Source organism: Protopterus annectens, chromosome 2.part2, assembly GCF_019279795.1.
Source record: "Protopterus annectens isolate FY-2018-M chromosome 2.part2, PAN1.0, whole genome shotgun sequence".
NCBI lineage: Eukaryota > Metazoa > Chordata > Ceratodontiformes > Protopteridae > Protopterus > Protopterus annectens.
The window spans coordinates 734,340,988-734,361,078 of record NC_056730.1 but is presented as its reverse complement, the minus strand read 5'-3'; the positions used below and the strand labels follow the sequence as shown (position 1 = coordinate 734,361,078).

General features: G+C 44.1%; 1 protein-coding gene across 1 annotated transcript in view; it reads right to left on the bottom strand.

The window, feature by feature from the left end:
* Positions 1 to 20,091, bottom strand: part of TTC37 (tetratricopeptide repeat domain 37) — a 2,356,248-nt gene that overhangs the window by 46,938 nt on the left and 2,289,219 nt on the right. The window contains exon 40 of the mRNA XM_044064132.1: positions 9,808 to 9,931. Coding sequence (XP_043920067.1) covers positions 9,808 to 9,931 — 124 coding nt within the window. The remainder of the gene's footprint in view (positions 1 to 9,807; positions 9,932 to 20,091) is intronic.

The following is a 20,091-nucleotide window of genomic DNA, read 5'->3' as shown; positions in this document are numbered from 1 at the left end:
CGGCTTTTCCCGGTTAGGGGTCACCACAGCGGAAAGTACAGTTTTGTACCTACCATAATTGTAGATGTTCGAAGATCCACATTGCTGCAGTCCTAACACTTGGGTAGTCCGCTGTCCCAGTCGGCCCGAATACCAAAGTATATGGCTGACGTCGGTCAAGGCGCATTAGTCTGACGTCAGGACGTCAGGGTACAAATGCGCATGACCGACGTCATATCCTCAGTCTTTTCTTGCCCCAGATGTCAGAAGACCCTAAAAAGATAAGGCCAAAACCAAAAAACACCAAACACTCCTGTACCAAATATATGTACAATATATACAAATTTACAAAGGTACAACACCACCCACACAACCACCCCTAAACACAGAAGGGAAGGAGGGAGGGTAAATTGGACTGCAGCAATGTGGATCTTCGAACATCTACATTTATGGTAGGTACAAAACTGTACTATGTTCTTCATCCCACATTGCTGCAGTCCTAACACTTGGGTAGAATCCCAAAGCAGAGGTAAGGGAGGCTGGCAAATCATAAGGAAGCAGGAGCTGTCAACATGCCCTGCAAAACAGCCGTGGCAAAACCAGCCCTAGATTTAGAGTAGAGAGGAAGGTGGTAGTGCTTAGAAAAAGTATGCACTGAACTCCAAGTAGCTGCCTCCAAAATATCCTTAGTTGCCACCCCCCCTTAGAAATGCTGTTGAAGTGGCAGTAGCCCTAGTGGAATGAGGCATAATCCCAGCTGGAATCTCCTTGCCATGATGGGAATAACAAAATGCAATGCAAAACCCAATCCACTTAGAAATAGTTTGTTTTGACACAGGCTTGCCCTGAGAACTCAAAGCAAAAGAAACAAACAATTGCTGAGACTGCCTAAAATCCTTAGTCCTGCTTAAATAATAACGCAACTGCCTGTGTACATCTAAAGTGTGCAAAATCTTTTCCCCTTATTTTGGGGATCTGCATAAAAAGTAGGCAAATGAATAGTTTGGTTGAAAGCCACACTAGAAACCACCTTAGGCATAAAGGAAGGATTAGTACGTAATGATACCCTATCCTTATGGAAAATCACAAAAGGCTCAACCGCCATAAGGGCCTGCAATTCAGAAACCCTTCTTGCAGAAGTAATGGCCAACAAAAAAGCAGTCTTCCATGACAAGTATTTCAATTCAGCAGTAGCCGGAGGCTCAAAAGGTTGTAGAGTAAGTTTCTCCAACACAAAATTGAGATCCCAAGCAGGAGTAGGAGCTCACTGGGGGTCTTATATTCTTTGCCCCTCTAAGAAATTGCTTGAACAAAGGATGAGAAAACAATGGTGGGTCACAATCATAGTGAGCTGAAATTGCTGCAGCATGAATCTTAATGGAAGAGAAAGACAAACCTTTGTCCAATAACTCAGTAAGATATTGAAGAGCCACACTCAAATTAGGCTCAGAAATCTCCAAATCCTTTGCTGCACTCCAAAATAAAAATCTCTTCCATTTTTCTGCGTACACTTTCCTTGTACTAGGTCGTCTGGCTTCCATAATCACATTCAAAACTTGTTGAGGAAGTTGAGACCTGCTGTGTTTCAAAACAGAATATGCCAGGCTGTGAGATGAAGAGAGTGAAGCTTGACATTGAGTAGATGACCGTCCCTCTGAGACAATAGGTGTGGAATCAAAGGTAAAGGCCATGGAGGCTTCCTTACCAGATTCCTCAGTAATGGGTACCAGTGTTGCCGAGGCCAATCTGGAGCTATTAAAATCATCCTTGGCTTGTCTTGTCTGACCTTTAGGAGTACCTTTGGGAGAAGAGGCAGAGGTGGAAAGGCATACACATGAAGATTTTTCCAACTGAAAGAAAGAGCATCCACTTTCCAAGCTGTGTGATGAAACCTTTTCGTGCAAAACCTTGGCAGCTGGTGGTTTAGTGGAGAAGCGAACAGATCTATGTCTGGAGTTCCCCATGACACTGTCAATTTCTGAAATACATGAAGATCCAGTTTCCACTCGTGGGGATCCATGATTTGCCTGCTTAACACATCTGCTAAGGAGTTCTGTGCTCCCGGCAGAAACCTTGCCTGAAGAGTTAGTTGCAAGCTGAGCGCAGTCTCCCACAAAATCATTGCTTGCCTGCATAGAGGATAAGAATGTGTTCCCCCTTGTTTGTTGATGTACCACATGACAGTTGTGTTGTCTGTTAGAATCAACACCTGCCCTGGAAGAAGTAACTCCTTGAAAGCCATTAATGCAAACTGGACTGCTAACATCTCCTTCATGTTGATATGTAGATGCTGTAGTCTGGCAGGCCACTTGTCTTGTATCCACTTTCCATTCAGATGAGCTCCCCAAGCTATGTCTGAGGCATCTGTCGTTAGAATCTGAATCGCCTCTGGCAGGGTCACAGAGAGTCCCTTGTTTAGGTGACATTCCTGAGCCCACAACAAAAATTCCTTTTGAATGCAAGGTATTATTTGAATGACAGTGTCCAAATCCTGGCAGTGCTGTGTCCATACATTTTTGAGATACCATTGCAGCTTCCTCATATGCAGTTTGGCATTGGGAAGCACCAGAATACAAGATGCCATGAACCCTAAGGCTTGAAGGACTGTCCTTGCAGTCAGCCCGGACTGAAGAGATAGTTGATGGAAGTAAAGGGAAAGATTATTTTGTTTGTCCGGGGTTAAAAGGCCATCTGGGTTGCTGTATTCAGTCTCACACCCAGAAAGCACATGTCTTGAGAGGGTACTAGACTGGACTTTATTTCGTTCACAGAATACCCCAGGCATCTTAGCACTGCTATCACATATTCCAAATGCTGTAAAAGGTCTTCCTTTTCTTGAGCCAGAATCAGGCAGTCGTCCAAGTAAGGATAGATTTGTATTCCTTTTAGCCTGAAGTAAGCTATCACTGGAGCCAGAACCTTTGTGAATACTCTGGGCGCAGTAGATAAACCAAAGGGCAATGCAGAGAACTGATAATGGGAATTCCCAGCTCGAAAACGCAGATACTTCCTGCAACTTAGTCTGATAGGCACATGAAGGTAAGCCTCCTTGAGATCTAAAGTTACCATCCAGTGATCTTTGCCCAGCAGAGGTAAAAGCTGTTGTAACGTCAACATTTTGAACTTGGGAATGTCCAGATAAGTGTTGAGGATAGATAAATCCAAAATTGGTCTCCACGTGTTCCCCTTCTTTGGTACTAGGAACAGGCGAGAATAAAATCCTAGGCCCCTTTCTGGCACAGGAACCGCTGAATGGCCCCTATTTGGAGTAACAGAGAAATTTGCTTGTGAGCCTCTTTTCTTTGTAGAGGAGGAATGTCTGGCATGCCTTTGAAAGGAGGCAAGGTATGGAAATAAAACCTGTAACCGTGGTGAATGATATCCAATACCCATCTGTCCTGGGTAATTAAACTCCAATTTTCTTTGAAAAGTGCCAGCCTTCCTCCCAAAGGTGCTGCCAGACGAGAAAGCACTGGCAGCTGAAAAGGCAGGTCATTGGGTCTGTTTACGAAAGGACTGACCCCTGCCCTCACCAGAAGACTGAGCAGGTGAACTCCTGTTCTAGGCCTAAAAGAACCTTGAGCTCTGCCCCTACCACGTCTAGACCTACCCCTAGACTGTGAATCATAAGAAGGATATGTCCATCCCTTAGTAGGCCAATTTCTACTAAACTTCGGAGGCTGAACCTGCAAAAAATCTTTAACAGTCTGCATAGACTTAGCCTTGTCCTCCATTTTCTTTAAAACTGCTTCCACAGGCGAACCAAACAACACATCAGACTGTAACGGAGCATCCAAAATCCTTGTCTTAACATGCTCAGCTAAATTCTGATCCTTCAGCCAGGCGTGCCTGCGAAGAACAGAACCAGTGGCAGCCACCCTCGAAGAGGCCTGCACGGCATCAAAACCACATTGCAAGGAATGCTTACCCACCTGTTCAGACACATGAACTAAATCCTGCAACTCTTTACACTCAATACCTTCCGCCAGCGCATCCACCTTAGACTTCAATTGCGAAAGGAGATAATTTTGATATTTTAACATGTGGAACTGGCAATTCAAAGCCCTCATGGCTAAAGTGGAAGAAGTATACACCTTCTTTCCCCATCTATCCAAAGCCCTTGCCTCTTTATCAGGAGGAACAGGATTTTTAACAACAGAAGCCTTAACACCTTTAGGCCCCTGAGAAACAGTTTCTGGGTCTGCCCTAGGACTCTTAAAAAGATACTTATGAACTTCAGGCACCCTATAATACCTATCTGGTTTAACTGGGGCAGGAGGCAAAGAATCAGGGTTCAGGGAAGCCTCTGCAAAAACATCTTCCACCACATCCAGAACAGGAGGTATAGCTAAAGGCCTATGCTGGGGTAAAAAGAAAAATTCCCTAAGCCTGTTCCTGGAATCAGAGAAATCTTGACCTTCCCATTTAAAATGCTCCCTCATGGAATGAAGAGTCTCTGAAAAAGAAAAATCCTCAGGAGGAGAAGCCGAAGGAGTAGAATCATCTACATCAGAATCAGAATAAGGAGGATACTCCTGCAAGTCTTCAGCCGAAGACTCAGAAACCTCCGAACACTGCTCAAAACTCTCAAACTCAGGTTCCACCCTAGGCCTCTTATCAGGAGGGGGCATAGAACCTCTAATCATAGTAATCAAATCTTCTGCCATTTTAAGCATATGTTTCTTAGGCAAAGATCCTGAAGAACTAGGAGAGACACCCACTGAAGTTAAACCTGGCCTGCCTCTCAAAGAAGCCTTGGAAACAGAAGGGGAGGGCCTAACCACCTTAGGAAGGGAGGGGAGAACAGCCACCTGAGAAGCCCCTTCAGCCTGGCCTACCTCCTGAGAGGACACATCTTGTAACAGTAAAGTCTCTCCCTGAGACTCCAAAGAAACCTCTGGCAGAACCTCCGGCTCCACCGAGCCTTCTAAAGAACCGACGTCCGGGACTGACGGTTCTTCCAACCTAGGCTTTGCTGCTTTGTCCTTGCGCTTTTTGGATGAAGCGGGCGTCGGAGCATCCGACGGCATTTTATAATTACAACGCTTCCCAAAAACTAACCTGGCACAGTCTAATCTTCTCTTTATAGTGCGTTTGTTAAATCTAGCACAAGAGCGACATGCAACAACGTCGTGCTCAGGCCCTAAGCAAGGTATACACAAGGTATGGTAATCCCTATGAGGTATCTGCTTCCCACAAGAAATACAGTTATTCACTTTTTCTGACATCCGGTTAAATACTGAGGCAAGAAAAAAACCAAAATATTCCCCAACGGGGTACTTAGCCAACTTTGATTTGGTCTGAAACTCCGACTTCAGAAAATTTCAGAACGCCAACCTGCACTCGCAAAACTGCTTCTGCATCGGACCATGCGGCAAAAAAGACTGAGGATATGACGTCGGTCATGCGCATTTGTACCCTGACGTCCTGACGTCAGACTAATGCGCCTTGACCGACGTCAGCCATATACTTTGGTATTCGGGCCGACTGGGACAGCGGACTACCCAAGTGTTAGGACTGCAGCAATGTGGGATGAAGAACATCTCCGGTCCGCTAATGATTGGCAGTTGAGTTTTATGTACTGGCTTGCCAGGCCTGACGCACAACCTTCAACGAAGGTACGCCCATTCACGCATGTCTCCACGCAGAAGATACTCTAGCTGAGAATCGAACCAGACAGAATAACTAAAAATATCAGCACAGGCAGAAAAAACTTAGAAGATATGCAGATAAATATAAAAGAAAAGTACAAGCAATTTATTGATGACTCAAAAAAGTTTTATAGAGAAGTGGTAACAAGGTAAAAGGAAATGAAACATCACCAAAAAAAGGGGGAGAAATAGATACATTTTGAAGAAATATCTATGAAAATCCTGTGAAACATAAGATGCTAAATGGATAGAAGTAAAAAAAAGAATATGTTCACATGTACAAGATATGAAATGGGATGAAGTAACGGCCAGAGAGAATGAAATAAAGTTAAGAAAAGCTCCCAAATGGAAAATCCCATGCCCAGATGCAGCACCTAACATCTGGCTGAAAGTACTAACATCCTTACATGAAGATTTAGCCATGAGTATGAACTATTTATATGCACACCCTGAACAGATACCAGCCTGGTTAACAACAGGAAAAACAATACTCCTACTTAACAGTGAACCTGTAAGCTAACCTAAAAACAACAGACCAATAACTTCCTTCCGATGATGTATAAACTATACACTGAAATTGATGCCGACAGAGTTTATAGTCATATAGAAGAAAACTCAATTATGGCAATAGAACAAAAGGGTAATAAAAAAAGTCATATTGAACAAAGGATCATTTGCTATTAAAGTCATAATGGAGAACTAAAAAAGAAGAATCTAAGTATGGGATGGATAGACTACAAAAAAGCATTTGACAGTAGCCCACATTCATGGATAAAAGTGTGCTTAAAAATGTATAAGATACACCCTACACTGATCAATTAACATTACAGTGACCATGAAACAGTGGCAAACCACTTTGCAGTTACTCCATGATAAATGACAAATTATTATGATTCCAGGGATACAAATTCAAAGGGGAATATTCCAGGGTGACTCTCTGTCTCCTCTGCTCTTTTTTTCTTGCCCTTAACCCATTAAGCTGTCTACTTAACAGATTAGGCCATGGCTACAATTTGGCTCCCAGAAAACAACAAAGTGTAACACCTTCTCATCTTCTTTTTGTAGATGTAAAATTGTATAGTTCATCAGATGAGGAAGTGAAAGCACAATTACAAGTGGTCAAAACTTTTTCAGATGATACAAGAATGTCATCTGGTCTTAATAAATGTGCAAAAGCAACATTTAAAGCAAGAAAGTTGCAGTACCAAGAAAACATCAATTTGGAACAGCAGTGTGATATAAAAGAACTTGAGCAAGAGGGAGTGTATAGATATTTGGGAACTGATGAAGGATCAACAACAAAACATGAACACATGCAAATGAAACTTAGTAAGGAATATTTTAGAAGACTAAAATTAATACTGAAAACAGCGTTTATATCTAGGAACATAGTCCAAGCTATAAACCAGTTTGCTCTTCCTGTCCTAACTTACAGTTTTGGAGTGAATGACTGGCCCTAAAAGGTGTTGGATAGATTAGTCAGGAAAACAAGAAGGATACTTCATGCTTATCGAATGATTTATAAAAATCAGTGCATACTAAGACTGTATATTTCCCGTTCTGAAGGAGGTATGGGCCTCCTCGAAATTGATTACATGTATAGATCTGCAATGGTGGGACTGCATAAATACTTGCTGACCTCATAAGATGCAATGTAGTGAAAGTTTTTGAAACATGAGGAAAATAAGTCTAAGATGACTTCCCTGCTTAGTTCAGCAGAAGCATATCAGCATCAAGCAGGACTGGAAATCAAATCAGAAGTAGATAAAAATCCGGCAGCAACCAAATGTGCTAAAAAACAAAAGAAAGAATATAAGGTGAAAGATCAGATGAGAAGGCAAAAAATGTGGAAAATGCATAAATGTAGTTGCAAGTATAGAAAACTCTCTGAACAACCTCATGTTGATCAGGACTGAATGCAGCAATGGTTAAGGGAGAGGTGACTTTAAATCAAAAGGCCAATGTTGGCAGCCCAACATAGTATACTATGTACACATTGGTTTACAAAGTCAATTGAAAATGTGGAAGAAACAGACTAATGTAGGTCTTGTAAAACAGAATTGGAAACAGTTGCACAAGTTGTTGCTGGTTGTGATATACTAATGGCAGAAGGACTGTATACTGAAAGGCGTAACAATGTGACAAGAGTGTTGCATTAGGGGCTGTGCAAACATTATAATACTGAAGTAGTGGAAAAACACTGGAAACATGAGCCACAAAGCATTATAGAAAATGATGAAGTTTATATCACATGGGAACACCCATTACCAACCATTCAAAAAACAGATGCGAGAAAACCCAATATAGTAGTCCTAGTCCATGAAAAGACGACGAAAGTGCGATTGCTCACTGAAATTGCTACACCCAGTGACTACGGTGTCTGATGTACTGAGATACACAAAGTCATAAAATACCAGGATTTGCAGGCAGAACCGAGGGCAATATACGCAGACAGTTCCAGTAGTAGGAGCAATGGGTCTTATAAAAAAAGAATTTACAATCATACTTGGATATGTTACAGATACATGCAACTCCGTACGAACTGCAGAAGGAGTCATTATAGGGCACATTGCTGATGCTGAGAAGAGCACTTCTGGCTAACATCAAAGATTGAAGCAATACTAATTTCATGAACTTTTATCATACTTTGACTTAGGAAAGGGCTCCATTCCTGTCATGGTATTAGGAACCCAGAAGACTTAGAGAAATTAAAAATAAGCATTAACATAACTTTGCTGGCTTACTGAAATTACAAAATACGCTAAACATTTTTGTACTTGGTCAGAGAACAAATGTTTCAAATGCAAACTGATCAGCAGGTCCAGCTGATGCTATTTAAGCTCTATAAACAACAGAGTGTTCACTGCAAGACCCCTGGAGAGCTCATTTTCTAAATAACTCCTGGCCTTGTTGCCTACCAGGCAATACCTACAAACTATCTTCATAACTGCTATGAGTAACTTGTACGTATGTACTCAAAGGTAAATAGTTTCTAACTAGCACCCTCCTGGGTAAGGACACTAACATGCTGAATGACTAAATATTTAGGTGAAGATGAACTGGATCTTGTTCAAGTACTGACCTCCTCTCATGCTTTAAGTAATGTGCTATAAAAATGCCTGCATAGGTAGGCACATCAGCAAAAAATAGTGCTTTGCAAAGGAAGGACTTTAAATGCAAGCTTCATAACAAATTCAGTATTCTATCATACAACAATGTATACAGAAAAAAAATGTAGTTGATCAGTTAATCTTTGTCTAAGAACCATACCAATGTTTTTTTTTTCTAATCAGCATGCAATTCAAAATGTGAGGGGTGAGAAATACGATTAACTAATTCAATAAAGTGAGAGGAGGGGAAACACTTTAAAAGGATTATCTGAGCTTGAATGACTCAATTGCTTGTATAAAACAGTTAAAAGTCAACTTGCTGCCCAATACATTCCATCTTCACCAGTTTTAAGTCTCAGCAGAGTTATAAAAATAAGAAACAAGATGGACTTTTATTTTACAAGGCAATAATCAATATTCTAAAATTCTAATTTTTATATATTGTAAAAGTAAAATATCTGCTAATTCCTGCATTTAAAATACAATATGTGCTGCATTATAAGGTTGTTTCTGAGCTGTGTAGTTTATCTTAGACTGACCACTGCAAGTGAAAGCGTGAACAAGCTGATATGGCTGGCAACTGGTTTACACTAGGACCATTGCTTCTGTAATTATCAGACTTTGCAGGGCAGTGCTTTACAAATCACATTCTGTATCAGTCTGAAATGAGCTACAATATAGTTCAACATGGAATAATCAGTCTACTGACAGTTCACTACTTTTGCAGAACTGAAGCACAAAATAAGAGACCAAATTCATCATTTTTGACCACTAGCATTCCTCAAAACTGTACACATTTTTCTGGCACTAAATATTCCCCCACCATCTACATACACTGTCTTAACACTGAAAATTAGTCAGCATTTAATGGAACAAAGGCTCCACACAGTGGCCTCACTGGATCAGCCAAAAGAAGAACAGAAAGATAATTACAGCTGCCGCAACTAACACAATGCTACTTGAGAAAGGGAAACAAAGAACATTCATTTTAGTCACGTTGGATAATTTACAAAAGACAGTCAACTCTTAGAAAGTGAAAGTCTACAGTATTTTAGACTTGGACTTACATCAAGAAGTTCATAATCATTTTTGAAGTGCAAGTGTCGAAGCAAGTACCAACGTGCAACTGAAGTAACAGTTTCAGGATATTCGGGCTGATAGACTACTCTCTCTAACATTCGCCGTGTATCTCTGGGATGAAAAAAAAGATAAAAAGTATAAGCTTGTATATATTTTTTTCCTTTTGAGTATTACCTTAGAAGCAAAAACAAAGTGGCATTAAATTTGCAGTAATTATTTCTAAAACATGATCATTGATAAAATAACAAGAGTTCTTACTGTACCAGCTGCTTTATGAGAGCATCATCTTATATTGAGAGGTCTTACAAATTAGTTCATCCTTTTCACCATTCGAAATTTGGCATTTTTCTCTGAAGCTTCTGAATTCTGGTCACAAGTACTCAGTGCTAGTCCACACCAATGCATCACATGGCAACAGTATAATGGCATCTAGACCCTTAGCTTACCAGCTCACCAAAATACCAACAAGCACACTTCTGGCAAATCAAGAAATAACAATAAAGATATGACACCTACACACATTCACCTGGTGAAATTACTAGGAACTCTGACAGATAAGGATGGATGGAGGGGTCATGGAAGGATATCTCAAAGCAATCAAGGAGGGTTGCCTTATGTTAAAAAAACAGGTAGTCATTTAAATGATGAGGGTGCCCTCCTCAATGGGACCTATGAGTGGGGTGACTCAATACCAGTAAACACACAAGAATGGAATGAGTAAGAGGAAAACCCAGGGGTCAAAGTACAGAAGGCTAAATCCTGAAGTACACTAAGGTATCAAAGGCAGTTGTTATCAAGGCAACAACTACTGGCTAAGATGTCTGCAACTGAGACATTCTTGAAGTAAACGATGGAAGCATTTGACTACAGCATTTTCTAAAGAGTTGCTCAGCTACCTGATGACAAAAGAAGGTGCAGCTGGTGATCCAATTAGAAATGCCTGCTTTGGCATCTTTGAGCCCTTTTTGCCCTTCAGGAGTAAATAAAAACAAAAGTTATGTACTCAGTATAATGATACCTCTATGTTACCTGTTTCCTTCTTCTTCATCTGAAGGGTCACAGATCCAACTTTGGCCACTTCTAAAGACTTGCCTCCATAACTCGAGCTCCTCCCCTTACCCACAGTCTTTCTGTTTAGCTAGAATTACCTCAGATAAAGTTTGCCCTCCATTCAGCCTTGCATCACTGTCTATAGCACAAGTGTGTGTAATAATTCATTATTACTGACAATAAAATCCCAGTTAGACTGCATAAAAGAAGAAAAAGGAAGGAAGAAAGGACTTCAACTCAGCAACAGTTAGGCAATATGACACACCTCAGATTGAACTAGGAGACCAGTGGATAAGTTTCTGGTGTCATTCTAAGGGGATCTAGTATCTGTCTGCCTGGGTTGACATGAATGACAGACGTTGATGGCCTGCATCTGTCACCCCTGGGCTTCCGGATACTGGGCAATGCTATTGCCACCCCTATAGTGCCTTTTTTTAGGCAGTGTTCCAAAGACCAAATCACCACCGTAACAGCTACAAACAAATGCAATCTGAGGGTCATGCTGCTCAATGCTAGAAGTCTACATCTCAAAATGCACTTGCTCAAAGCACTCCTTAAAATGGGGAACATCGACATTTGTGCTGTAACAGAGACATGGTTCAAGGCAGCAGAAAGCACCCCTGCACTACCAGGCTATAACTCATTCCACACCTTTCGGCCCCAGAACATGGATCGAAGCTCCAAAGGCAGTGGTGTTTCCATATTCATAAAGGATGCGCACACCTCCAGACTGTTAGTCCAACATAATGCATCAGAGACACTTCAGGTGCAGCTAACACTGGGTAAGACAGTGATTCAGGTCGTAGTCTGCTATAGGTCCCCAACCATGACCCAAGACTCACACTCCATGTTCCTAAGCACCCTGGAGAATATTAGGGTCCAACCTAACAGTCTCATACCAGGTGACTTCAACTACCCCTCCATCAACTGTTAAAACTACTCATGTACCAATACACTTGCCCAACGTTTCCTGGAATTCATTAATTCCAATGCCCTGGACCAGCTTGTTTTTACCCCCCACTAGAGGTAGCAATATCCATGACCTGGTCATTACTAACATGGGCAACTGTTGCTCTATACCAATACTCAACTCCTCCCTGGTTAGATCTGACCACAAACTACTAATCACCTTGGAAATCCACATCCCTACCACCCCCCCCCCCCCCCCGCAAAGGTAACCACCATGAAAAACTTCTCGAAAGCTAACTCTGGGCTCCTAAAAACAGAGGTGGCTAATTTCATGGCACCCATGCAATTGGAGAACAGCTGCATGACTGCCAAATCATACACTAATGCCCTGTAAGAACACGTACACAAATGCATGGATCTCGCTATACCCAATAGAAACAAGATGCTCTCCTCAAAAAAAGGAAGCCAATCTGGTGGTCCCCTGTCATAAACAAACTCTACAACAGGAGGAGGAATCTGATGCAAAATAAGGTGAAGTCCCAAGACTGGAAAAACTCCTTTAACAGCCTCAACAAAAAGTTGAGATCCCTCATCAAATCCTCTAAAGCTAACTATGAAAACAGAACTGCAGCAGATAGTAAAGACAACCACAAGGCCTTCTATAATTATGTAAAGAAACTCCAAGGCAATACTCAGATTTGCTTGGAGCTGTTGTACAATGGCACCTCCTATACCGAGCCAACAGATATTGCCAATATACTGGTCAACAGATTCAGTGCCAACTTTACCCTCCCCCCCCAAAGGACCAATCACAATACCAGTAGATTGCCAGGCACTCAGTATTACTGCTGCACAGGTTAAAATAGCACTGTCTAAGGCCAAGAATACATCTTCGATGGGACCTGACAATATCCCTGGCTGTGCTCTACATGAACTACAGAGTGAACTGGCACCACACCTGTGTGCCCTGTTCAATCACAGCCTCACCTCAGGCTTTGTCCCTACCAAATGGTGCACTGCTACAGTCATCCCTCTCCACAAAGGAGGAGTGACTACAGACCCTGGGAACTATCGCCCCATTAGCTTGACAAGTGTGATACGCAAAGATATGGAATGAATCATCATGGACCTAATAAACAAGGATATAGGGAATCTCCAAACTCTGAATCCCACACAGTTTGGTTTTGTGAAGGGTAGATCATTCCTGTTCAACCTGGTTGACTTCTTTGAGTCAGTCACCAGAGCTGTGGATGAAGGCAAGGCCTTTGATACCATTCCCCACTCAGGAATCACAGAAAAACTCACTAAGATAGGCATCAACCCCTACATCACCAGGTGGGTTGCAAACTGGCTCACAGATAGAACCCACAGTGTGAAAGCAGCTGACTCCAAATCAGACTGATGACCAGTCACGAGTGGAGTCCCACAGAGTTCGGTCCTGGATCCTCTCCTGGTTTGTATCTACTTCTCTGAAGTCCAGGCCAACACGAATGGACTCTGGCTGACAAAGTTTGCAGATGATTGCAAGTTGGGAGCCATAATTAACTCCCCAAGTGATGCTGACATCCTACAGAAAGGCCTCACTGAGACCAAGGACTGGTGTCAGAATCAAGGCCTTAAGCTCATTGCCAAAAAATGTGTCATCATCCCCTTTGGAAAAAACCCGGTTCCAATGAATTACCACACTGATGGTAGTCCACTGAACACAGAAGGCATCATAAGAGATCTGGGAACACAGGCTGACAGCAACCTCTCTTTTGACCATCACATTGCCACTGTGGTCAGAAAGTCCTTCTATGTGGCACATCTCAATACTAAGGGTTTTGCATCCAGGAAGAAAGAGGTCATTGTCTCCCTCTACTCTTCCCTCATTAGGCCAATCATCGAATACAATGCCCCATTTGGCATGTAGCTCACTAGACACCTGCAACAACTGGAGAGACCGCAAAAGTACCTCACAAAGAGGATTCTACGCCTTAAACACTTGTCCTATATGGACAGACTCAAAAACCTCCAACTATTCTCCGTCTCTTATCGCCTACTTAGAGGAAATCTCTGCTTGACTTACAAAGCCATGTCTGACCCAGCTCTGTTAGAAATGCTACATCTACAGAAATCCCAATCTCTCCACACTACACGCTCCAGACACCTCAACCTCATTACTACAATCAACAGAACAAGCTGGAGGGACAGGTTTATAACCCAGAGACTGCCCATGCTATGGAATAGACTTCCCATACATGTCAAGCGGAGTGCCTCATTGGCCCTCTTCAAGAGAAATATTGATGAGTAGATGGAAAATAGAAGTTATGTTCTTACCATAACGTTCCATGTTAGTTGTCTTCTTCTCGCCTTCTTTCTTGCTGGATGGGTTCGGAGCCGACCTCGGCTCCGACTCGGCCACTCTAAAAGCTCGAGAGTTGGTTCCACCGGCTCGAGGCTCCCCTTATATCCCACAATGCTAGGCGGTATTACCTCAGATCTCGTTTGTAAGCTAGGCCCAGCCAATAATAACTCCAGAACCACTGGAAACGGGAAAACCCACCTCTATAAAAGGACAGGAAAAAGGTGACCTGAAAACCTGATGAAGGAATATATGCACAGAATAGCATATACCTATATACAATAGAGGTGGTAGAAAGAGAGGTCACAATCAAACTCCTCTAGGTCTGTCCAGGCTAGGGGGAAGGAGGGTGGGGCCTTAAGAAAGAAGGCGAGAAGAAGACAACTAACATGGAACGTTATGGTAAGAACATAACTTCTATATGTTAAGTTGTCTATCTCGCCTTCATTCTTGCTGGATGGGACCGCGTCCCTAGCACCTTGTCCCGGGTGACCTATCGGAACAGACTCTTGAGAACAGTGGAACCAAAGTTAGCTCTATGTCTAGAAGCTAAATCCAACTTATAATGAGAAATGAAAGTGTGAGGAGTAGCCCAAGTAGCCGCTGCACAAATGGTGTCAATAGGCAGCCTGTCTTGGAAGGCTATAGAAGTAGCCAAAGCTCTGGTGGAGTGAACCTTAGGTTTGTTAGGCAGCTTTTGGTGTCTAATTTCATAAACAAAGGAAATCAGAGATGTTAGCCATCTGGAGAGTGATACCTTCGAAACTGAAAGTCCCTTTCTGCCTTCTGCATAAGAGACAAACAACTGGTCAGTTTTTCTGATCTGTTTGGTCCTATCCAAATAATACCTTAACTGACGATGAACATCTAGCCAATGCAATTTTTGTTCAGACCTGTTAGAAAAATTAGGAAAAAACACAGGGAGGTCAATGTTTTGATTCAGATTTGTCGCAGAGGCTACTTTAGGTAAAAAGGATGGATTGGTCCGTAAGGATACCCTATCTTTATGAAACAAAAGATAAGGTGGTCGACTGCTGAGTGCATGAAGCTCTGAGACCCTTCTAGCTGAAGTAATGGCTACCAGAAAGAGAGTCTTCCAGGATAGCAATTTCATTGAACAGGAGGCTGCAGGTTCAAAAGGGGGAAGAATTAAAGATGTGAGAACTAAATTAAGGTCCCAAGAGGGAGGAGGATTTCTTATAGGAGGTCTAAGAAGAAAAACTCCCTTCAAGAAAGCTTTGCAAAGCTTGTGAGACATGATGGCAGAATCTGAGGCCCCCACATGAAAGTTAGATATAGCTGCCAATTGAACTTTAAGAGCAGAAGGAGATGAACCTGCATGGAAGAGTTCAGCTAGAAAGTCAAGGACTATATGGATGGAAGCAGTGAAAGGATCTATGTCCCTTCCTTGAGCCCAATAGGTGAAACGTTTCCACTTACTAAGATAAATCTTCCGAGTGGAAGATTTATGGGAAGCTATCAAAATATCTCGAACAGAGTGAGATATTTGAGGAAGCCTGGCTAAGGTTGGAATTGGAGGAACCAAGCAGTGAGGTTCAGAGAGGGGAGGGAGCGATGTAACTGACCCGTTTGATGGATCAAAAGATCTGGAACTAGGTCCAGATGCCAAGGTTGCTCCAACAGAAATTGATGTAGAAAGGGGAACCAAACCTGTCGAGGCCAGTAAGGAGCAATGAGGATCAACGAGGCCTTCTGAGCAATAGCTTTCTGTATCACTTGAGAAATTAGTGGGAAGGGAGGAAATGCATACATAAGTCCCCGGGGCCAAACTTGGATTAGAGCGTCTCTGCTGGGCTGGCCTGGTAACGGGAATAGGGTGAAATAATCTCTGCACTTGCTGTTTTGGGGAGTAGCAAAAAGGTCGCAGCAAGGCTGACCCCACTTGAGAAAAATTTTCTCCAAAATAGAATCTTTCAGAGACCACTCGTGAGGCATGAGGATAGCTCTGCTCAACTTGTCCGCGATTAGATTGGACTTCCCGGGGATGTGCGTTGCTATCAGAAACCGCTGAGAAGAAATCGCCCATTGCCACAGTCTGAGTGCTTCTCGACATAGGGGATAGGACCTGGTTCCGCCTTGTTTGTTGATATACCACACTACAGACATGTTGTCCGTCTGGATTGCTATCGTTCCCAAGGGAAGAGAGTCTTGAAGGGCTTGCAACGCTAAAAGCACTGCTCTCATCTCTAGAACATTTATATGCAAGTGGCGTTCGTCTGGTTGCCATATGCCCTGGACTGTTCTGCCCTGATAATGCCCCCACCCGATCAGGAGGCGTCCGTTGTCAGAGTAGCAACCGGAGGAAGGAACAAAGGGTCTTCCCAGGAAGAGCTGGGGGGAAGAAATCCACCAAAGAAGATGATTCTTGCATGCTTGCGTAATCATAATGGTGTGGGACATCGGAAGTTGCTGGTACGACCATTGTGTGAAGAGCATCCATTGAAGGATTCTCATGTGGAATCTGGCTAATAGAAGTAGAGGGATAGCAGCCGCCATAATCCCCAGTACTTTCAGAACTAATCTGGCTTTGACTCTGTTGCTGTGGTAGAGAAGGGAGACCAGTTTGCGTATGTCTGCTATTCTTTGGTCTGTTAGTCTCGCAGACATGTTGACTGTGTCTAGATTTGCGCCTATGAAGGTAATAGCATGACAAGGCGACAAAACAGACTTTTCGCAATTTATTGAGATGCCTAACTTCTGACAAATGCGAAAGGTGTAGTCTCTGGCCTTTAGAAGAAGATGCTTGGTAGGAGCTGTGAGGAGCCAGTCGTCCAAATATGGAAACACCTGGAATCCTTGACGTCTTAGGTGAGAAGCTACCACTGCCATGCATTTGGTAAACACCCGGGGGGCAGTGGTGAGACCAAAGGGCAGGGCTCTGAATTGAAAGTGACTGGTTCCCAGCCGGAAGCGGAGGAATCTCCTGGAGCGTCTGTTCATTTTTATATGATAGTACGCATCCTGGAGGTCTATAGAGCACATCCAGTTTTCCTTTCCCAATAGGGGTAGGATGGATTGTAGCGTGACCATCCGAAATCTTGTTTTCTTGACCGACTTGTTCAAGATACTGAGATCCAAAATGGGTCTCCAGTCCCCTGTTTTCTTTGGAACCAAAAAGAATTTGGAGTATATTCCGGATCCTTGCTGGTCTGCTGGCACTGGCTGAATGGCTCTTTTTGCAAGCAACTTTGATATTTCCAACGCTGCTTGATCCCTTTGAGCGGGTGGAACATCTGGAAGGGATTTTTTTGATTGATTTGGAATACGAAAGAACGGAATGGAATAGCCTTCGGAAATGATGGACTGTACCCACTTGTCTTGAGTTAGGGATCGCCAGGCTTCTGGGTACAGTGACAATCTTCCCCCGACTGCCTCCGAAGGTGGACAGTCGGGCGACACCTCAGGGATGCTGGAAGGGCTTATCAGAAAAGGTTTCTCGATTGCCCTGGTTCTGCGGACCCCCCCCTGCCTCTAGGGCGACGTCTACCAATATTGTTCCCCCCTCTGCCTCTGGAGGGGAACCGACTCTGTGCGTCAGGCAAAGTCCCTTGAGATTGTTTGCGGAACCACATTTTCCCACTTTTCTGGCCTTTGGGGTAAGGCCTAGAAGGAGTAGAAAAACGGACTCTGACGGCAGAAAGAGTTTTGCCATCCGTCTCGCACCTCGTCAAGGTTTCTTTCACTTGAGGACCAAAGAGAGATGATCCATCAAACGGGGAATTAGTGAAAGACGTTTTAAAGGGGTCCGCAAAATTGCATAGCCGCATCCAGGCATGCCGGCGTAAGGCGACACCTGTCCCTGCGGCTCTGCTCGCTCCATCCGCCGCATATGAAAGGAGGCGCAGGGAGGAGTTAGCTATAGAGTTTAGGGTAGCCAGCTGAGCGTTCATCCTGTCCTGAAAACCCGAAGCTGTAGGGTCCTTCAACATCTCACTCGCTTCTTTGATCAAGTCCCTTTGAAGACGAGTGAAATGGCATAGGTAGTTCAGCGAACGCATAGCAAAGGTCGCTGACGAAAACATCCGCTTCCCGTACCTGTCCATAGACCTAGATTCCTTGTTAGGAGGATGGACAGGCACCGAAGGATCAGCTAGTTCCTTCTTAGTGGCAGTAGCTACCACCATAGCATCCACAGAAACTCCCTTGGTCAGAAATTGCTTATCCACTGGTGCTGTGATAAACTTTGAAGGTCTCCTGGGGGTGGGGTCCACTGAGTCAGGAGCCGTCCAAGCCTTTTTTGCTACCACCTGCATGAGGGGGTCAAAGGGGGGGGACACCCAGGAGGTGGAAGGGCGAGAGCCAAACGCCTCAAGATACACAGATTCATCCTCCGAAGGGTTAAGGGCTGGCCAATTTCCCCTCTGTTTCAGGATCTCTAGAATGTCTGCAAAGGAGACATCTTCAGAAGGGGAACGGGGGGAACCCTCGGAATCCTCTAAATCTGTGTCAGAGGTGACAGACTCAGGTGAGTCTATGTGCTTCCTCTTACACTTTCTCTTCCTAGGAGGCTCCCCTGCCAATTCAGGAGAGGCCTCGGAAGAGGATGAGATCCCCACAGGGGATTCTTGAGGAGCTGGCTCTCTGCGGTCTGGGATGAGGGAGTGAGTAGACATAACCTGAGGCACCGAAGAGGGAGGGGCGGACGGAGCCGACTGTGGAGTTGAACCAGGTTCCAACACACTCCGCATGACCTCGAACGCACCCCTGTCAGGCAGAGCCAGAGGTACCCGCTCCGAAAAGCTGAGAACCCCCCTCGGCACCGACAGTGATGGCTCCGAGGCCGATGTCGGAGCCGAACTCACCAGCGCCGAAGCACCGAGAGGGAGAGCGGGGTCGGACAAGGGTCCGATGCCACTCACCCCCTCGGAGCCGACGAGGGAAGTCCGGCGCCGAGATTCTTCCAAGGAAAAAATCGGAGCCGACGAAGGAACCGAAGACAATTGTATCGGTTCCGACACTACCACAGTCTCCGTTCCGAAACGCCCCGGCTCCGAGCTCAAAGGAGTCGGAGGAGGAACATTTTGAGGGATAGGGTCAAGCATCGACTGATGAGTTGGGCTCTGGAGCATTTGGGACAGTGCCTCGGACTTAAGAAGTCGACTCACTACCCTCTGAAGGTCATGATCCGAAAGCCTCGATGATCTAGAGGACTGAGATCTATGGCTCCGTTCAGACAGCAAGGGAGACGCTGGAGCCGAATGAACGGAGCCAAGGGACGGTGACCTAGACCTCTTTCTAGATGTCGGTTCCGATGGTCTGATCAAAGCCGACCCAGGAATTTCCAATGCCTCGGCTCCAGCCGGAGCCGAGGGAACCACAGAAGCTGCAGTCCGAGTCTCATCGGCTCCAGCCGGAGCCGATGTAGCAGTAGGTTTCGAAGCCTTAGGCCTCGACTCAGAAGCTGGAGTCGAGGACCTAGAAGCCTTAGAGGGTTTGCCCGAAGTAGCAGTAGGGGAACCCTCAGGCTTAAGCAAACCTCTTAAAATAAGTTTGTTTTTTCTTTCCTGCAGGACTCTAGGACTGAAGCCATGGCATACAGCACAAGAGTCCTGCAGGTGTAAAGGTCCCAGGCAGTATACACAAGACGTGTGACCGTCTGTCAGAGACATTTTCTGACAGCACGAGTCACACTTCTTGAAGCCTGAGACCTTTGACTCCTTAGACATTTTCAAAGGAAAGTGTAACCACACACACACACACACAAACACACCGATTACACTGTCCACAAGGTTAACTAAAAAATAGGGATAGTTCTTTTTAGATCCCTAAAAAAAAACACATACACTCCACTAAGGGGATGGAAGGGCCCGAAGGCCTGAAAGAAGAACTAATAAGTTCTTGTGGAAAAAGGGGTGGAAAAACAGGGAGGAAAGGGTCAAAATCCACTAAATTAAGGAAATTAACTATAAAAAACTAAACTAAGGGGGTTTAATTTAACTATAGAATA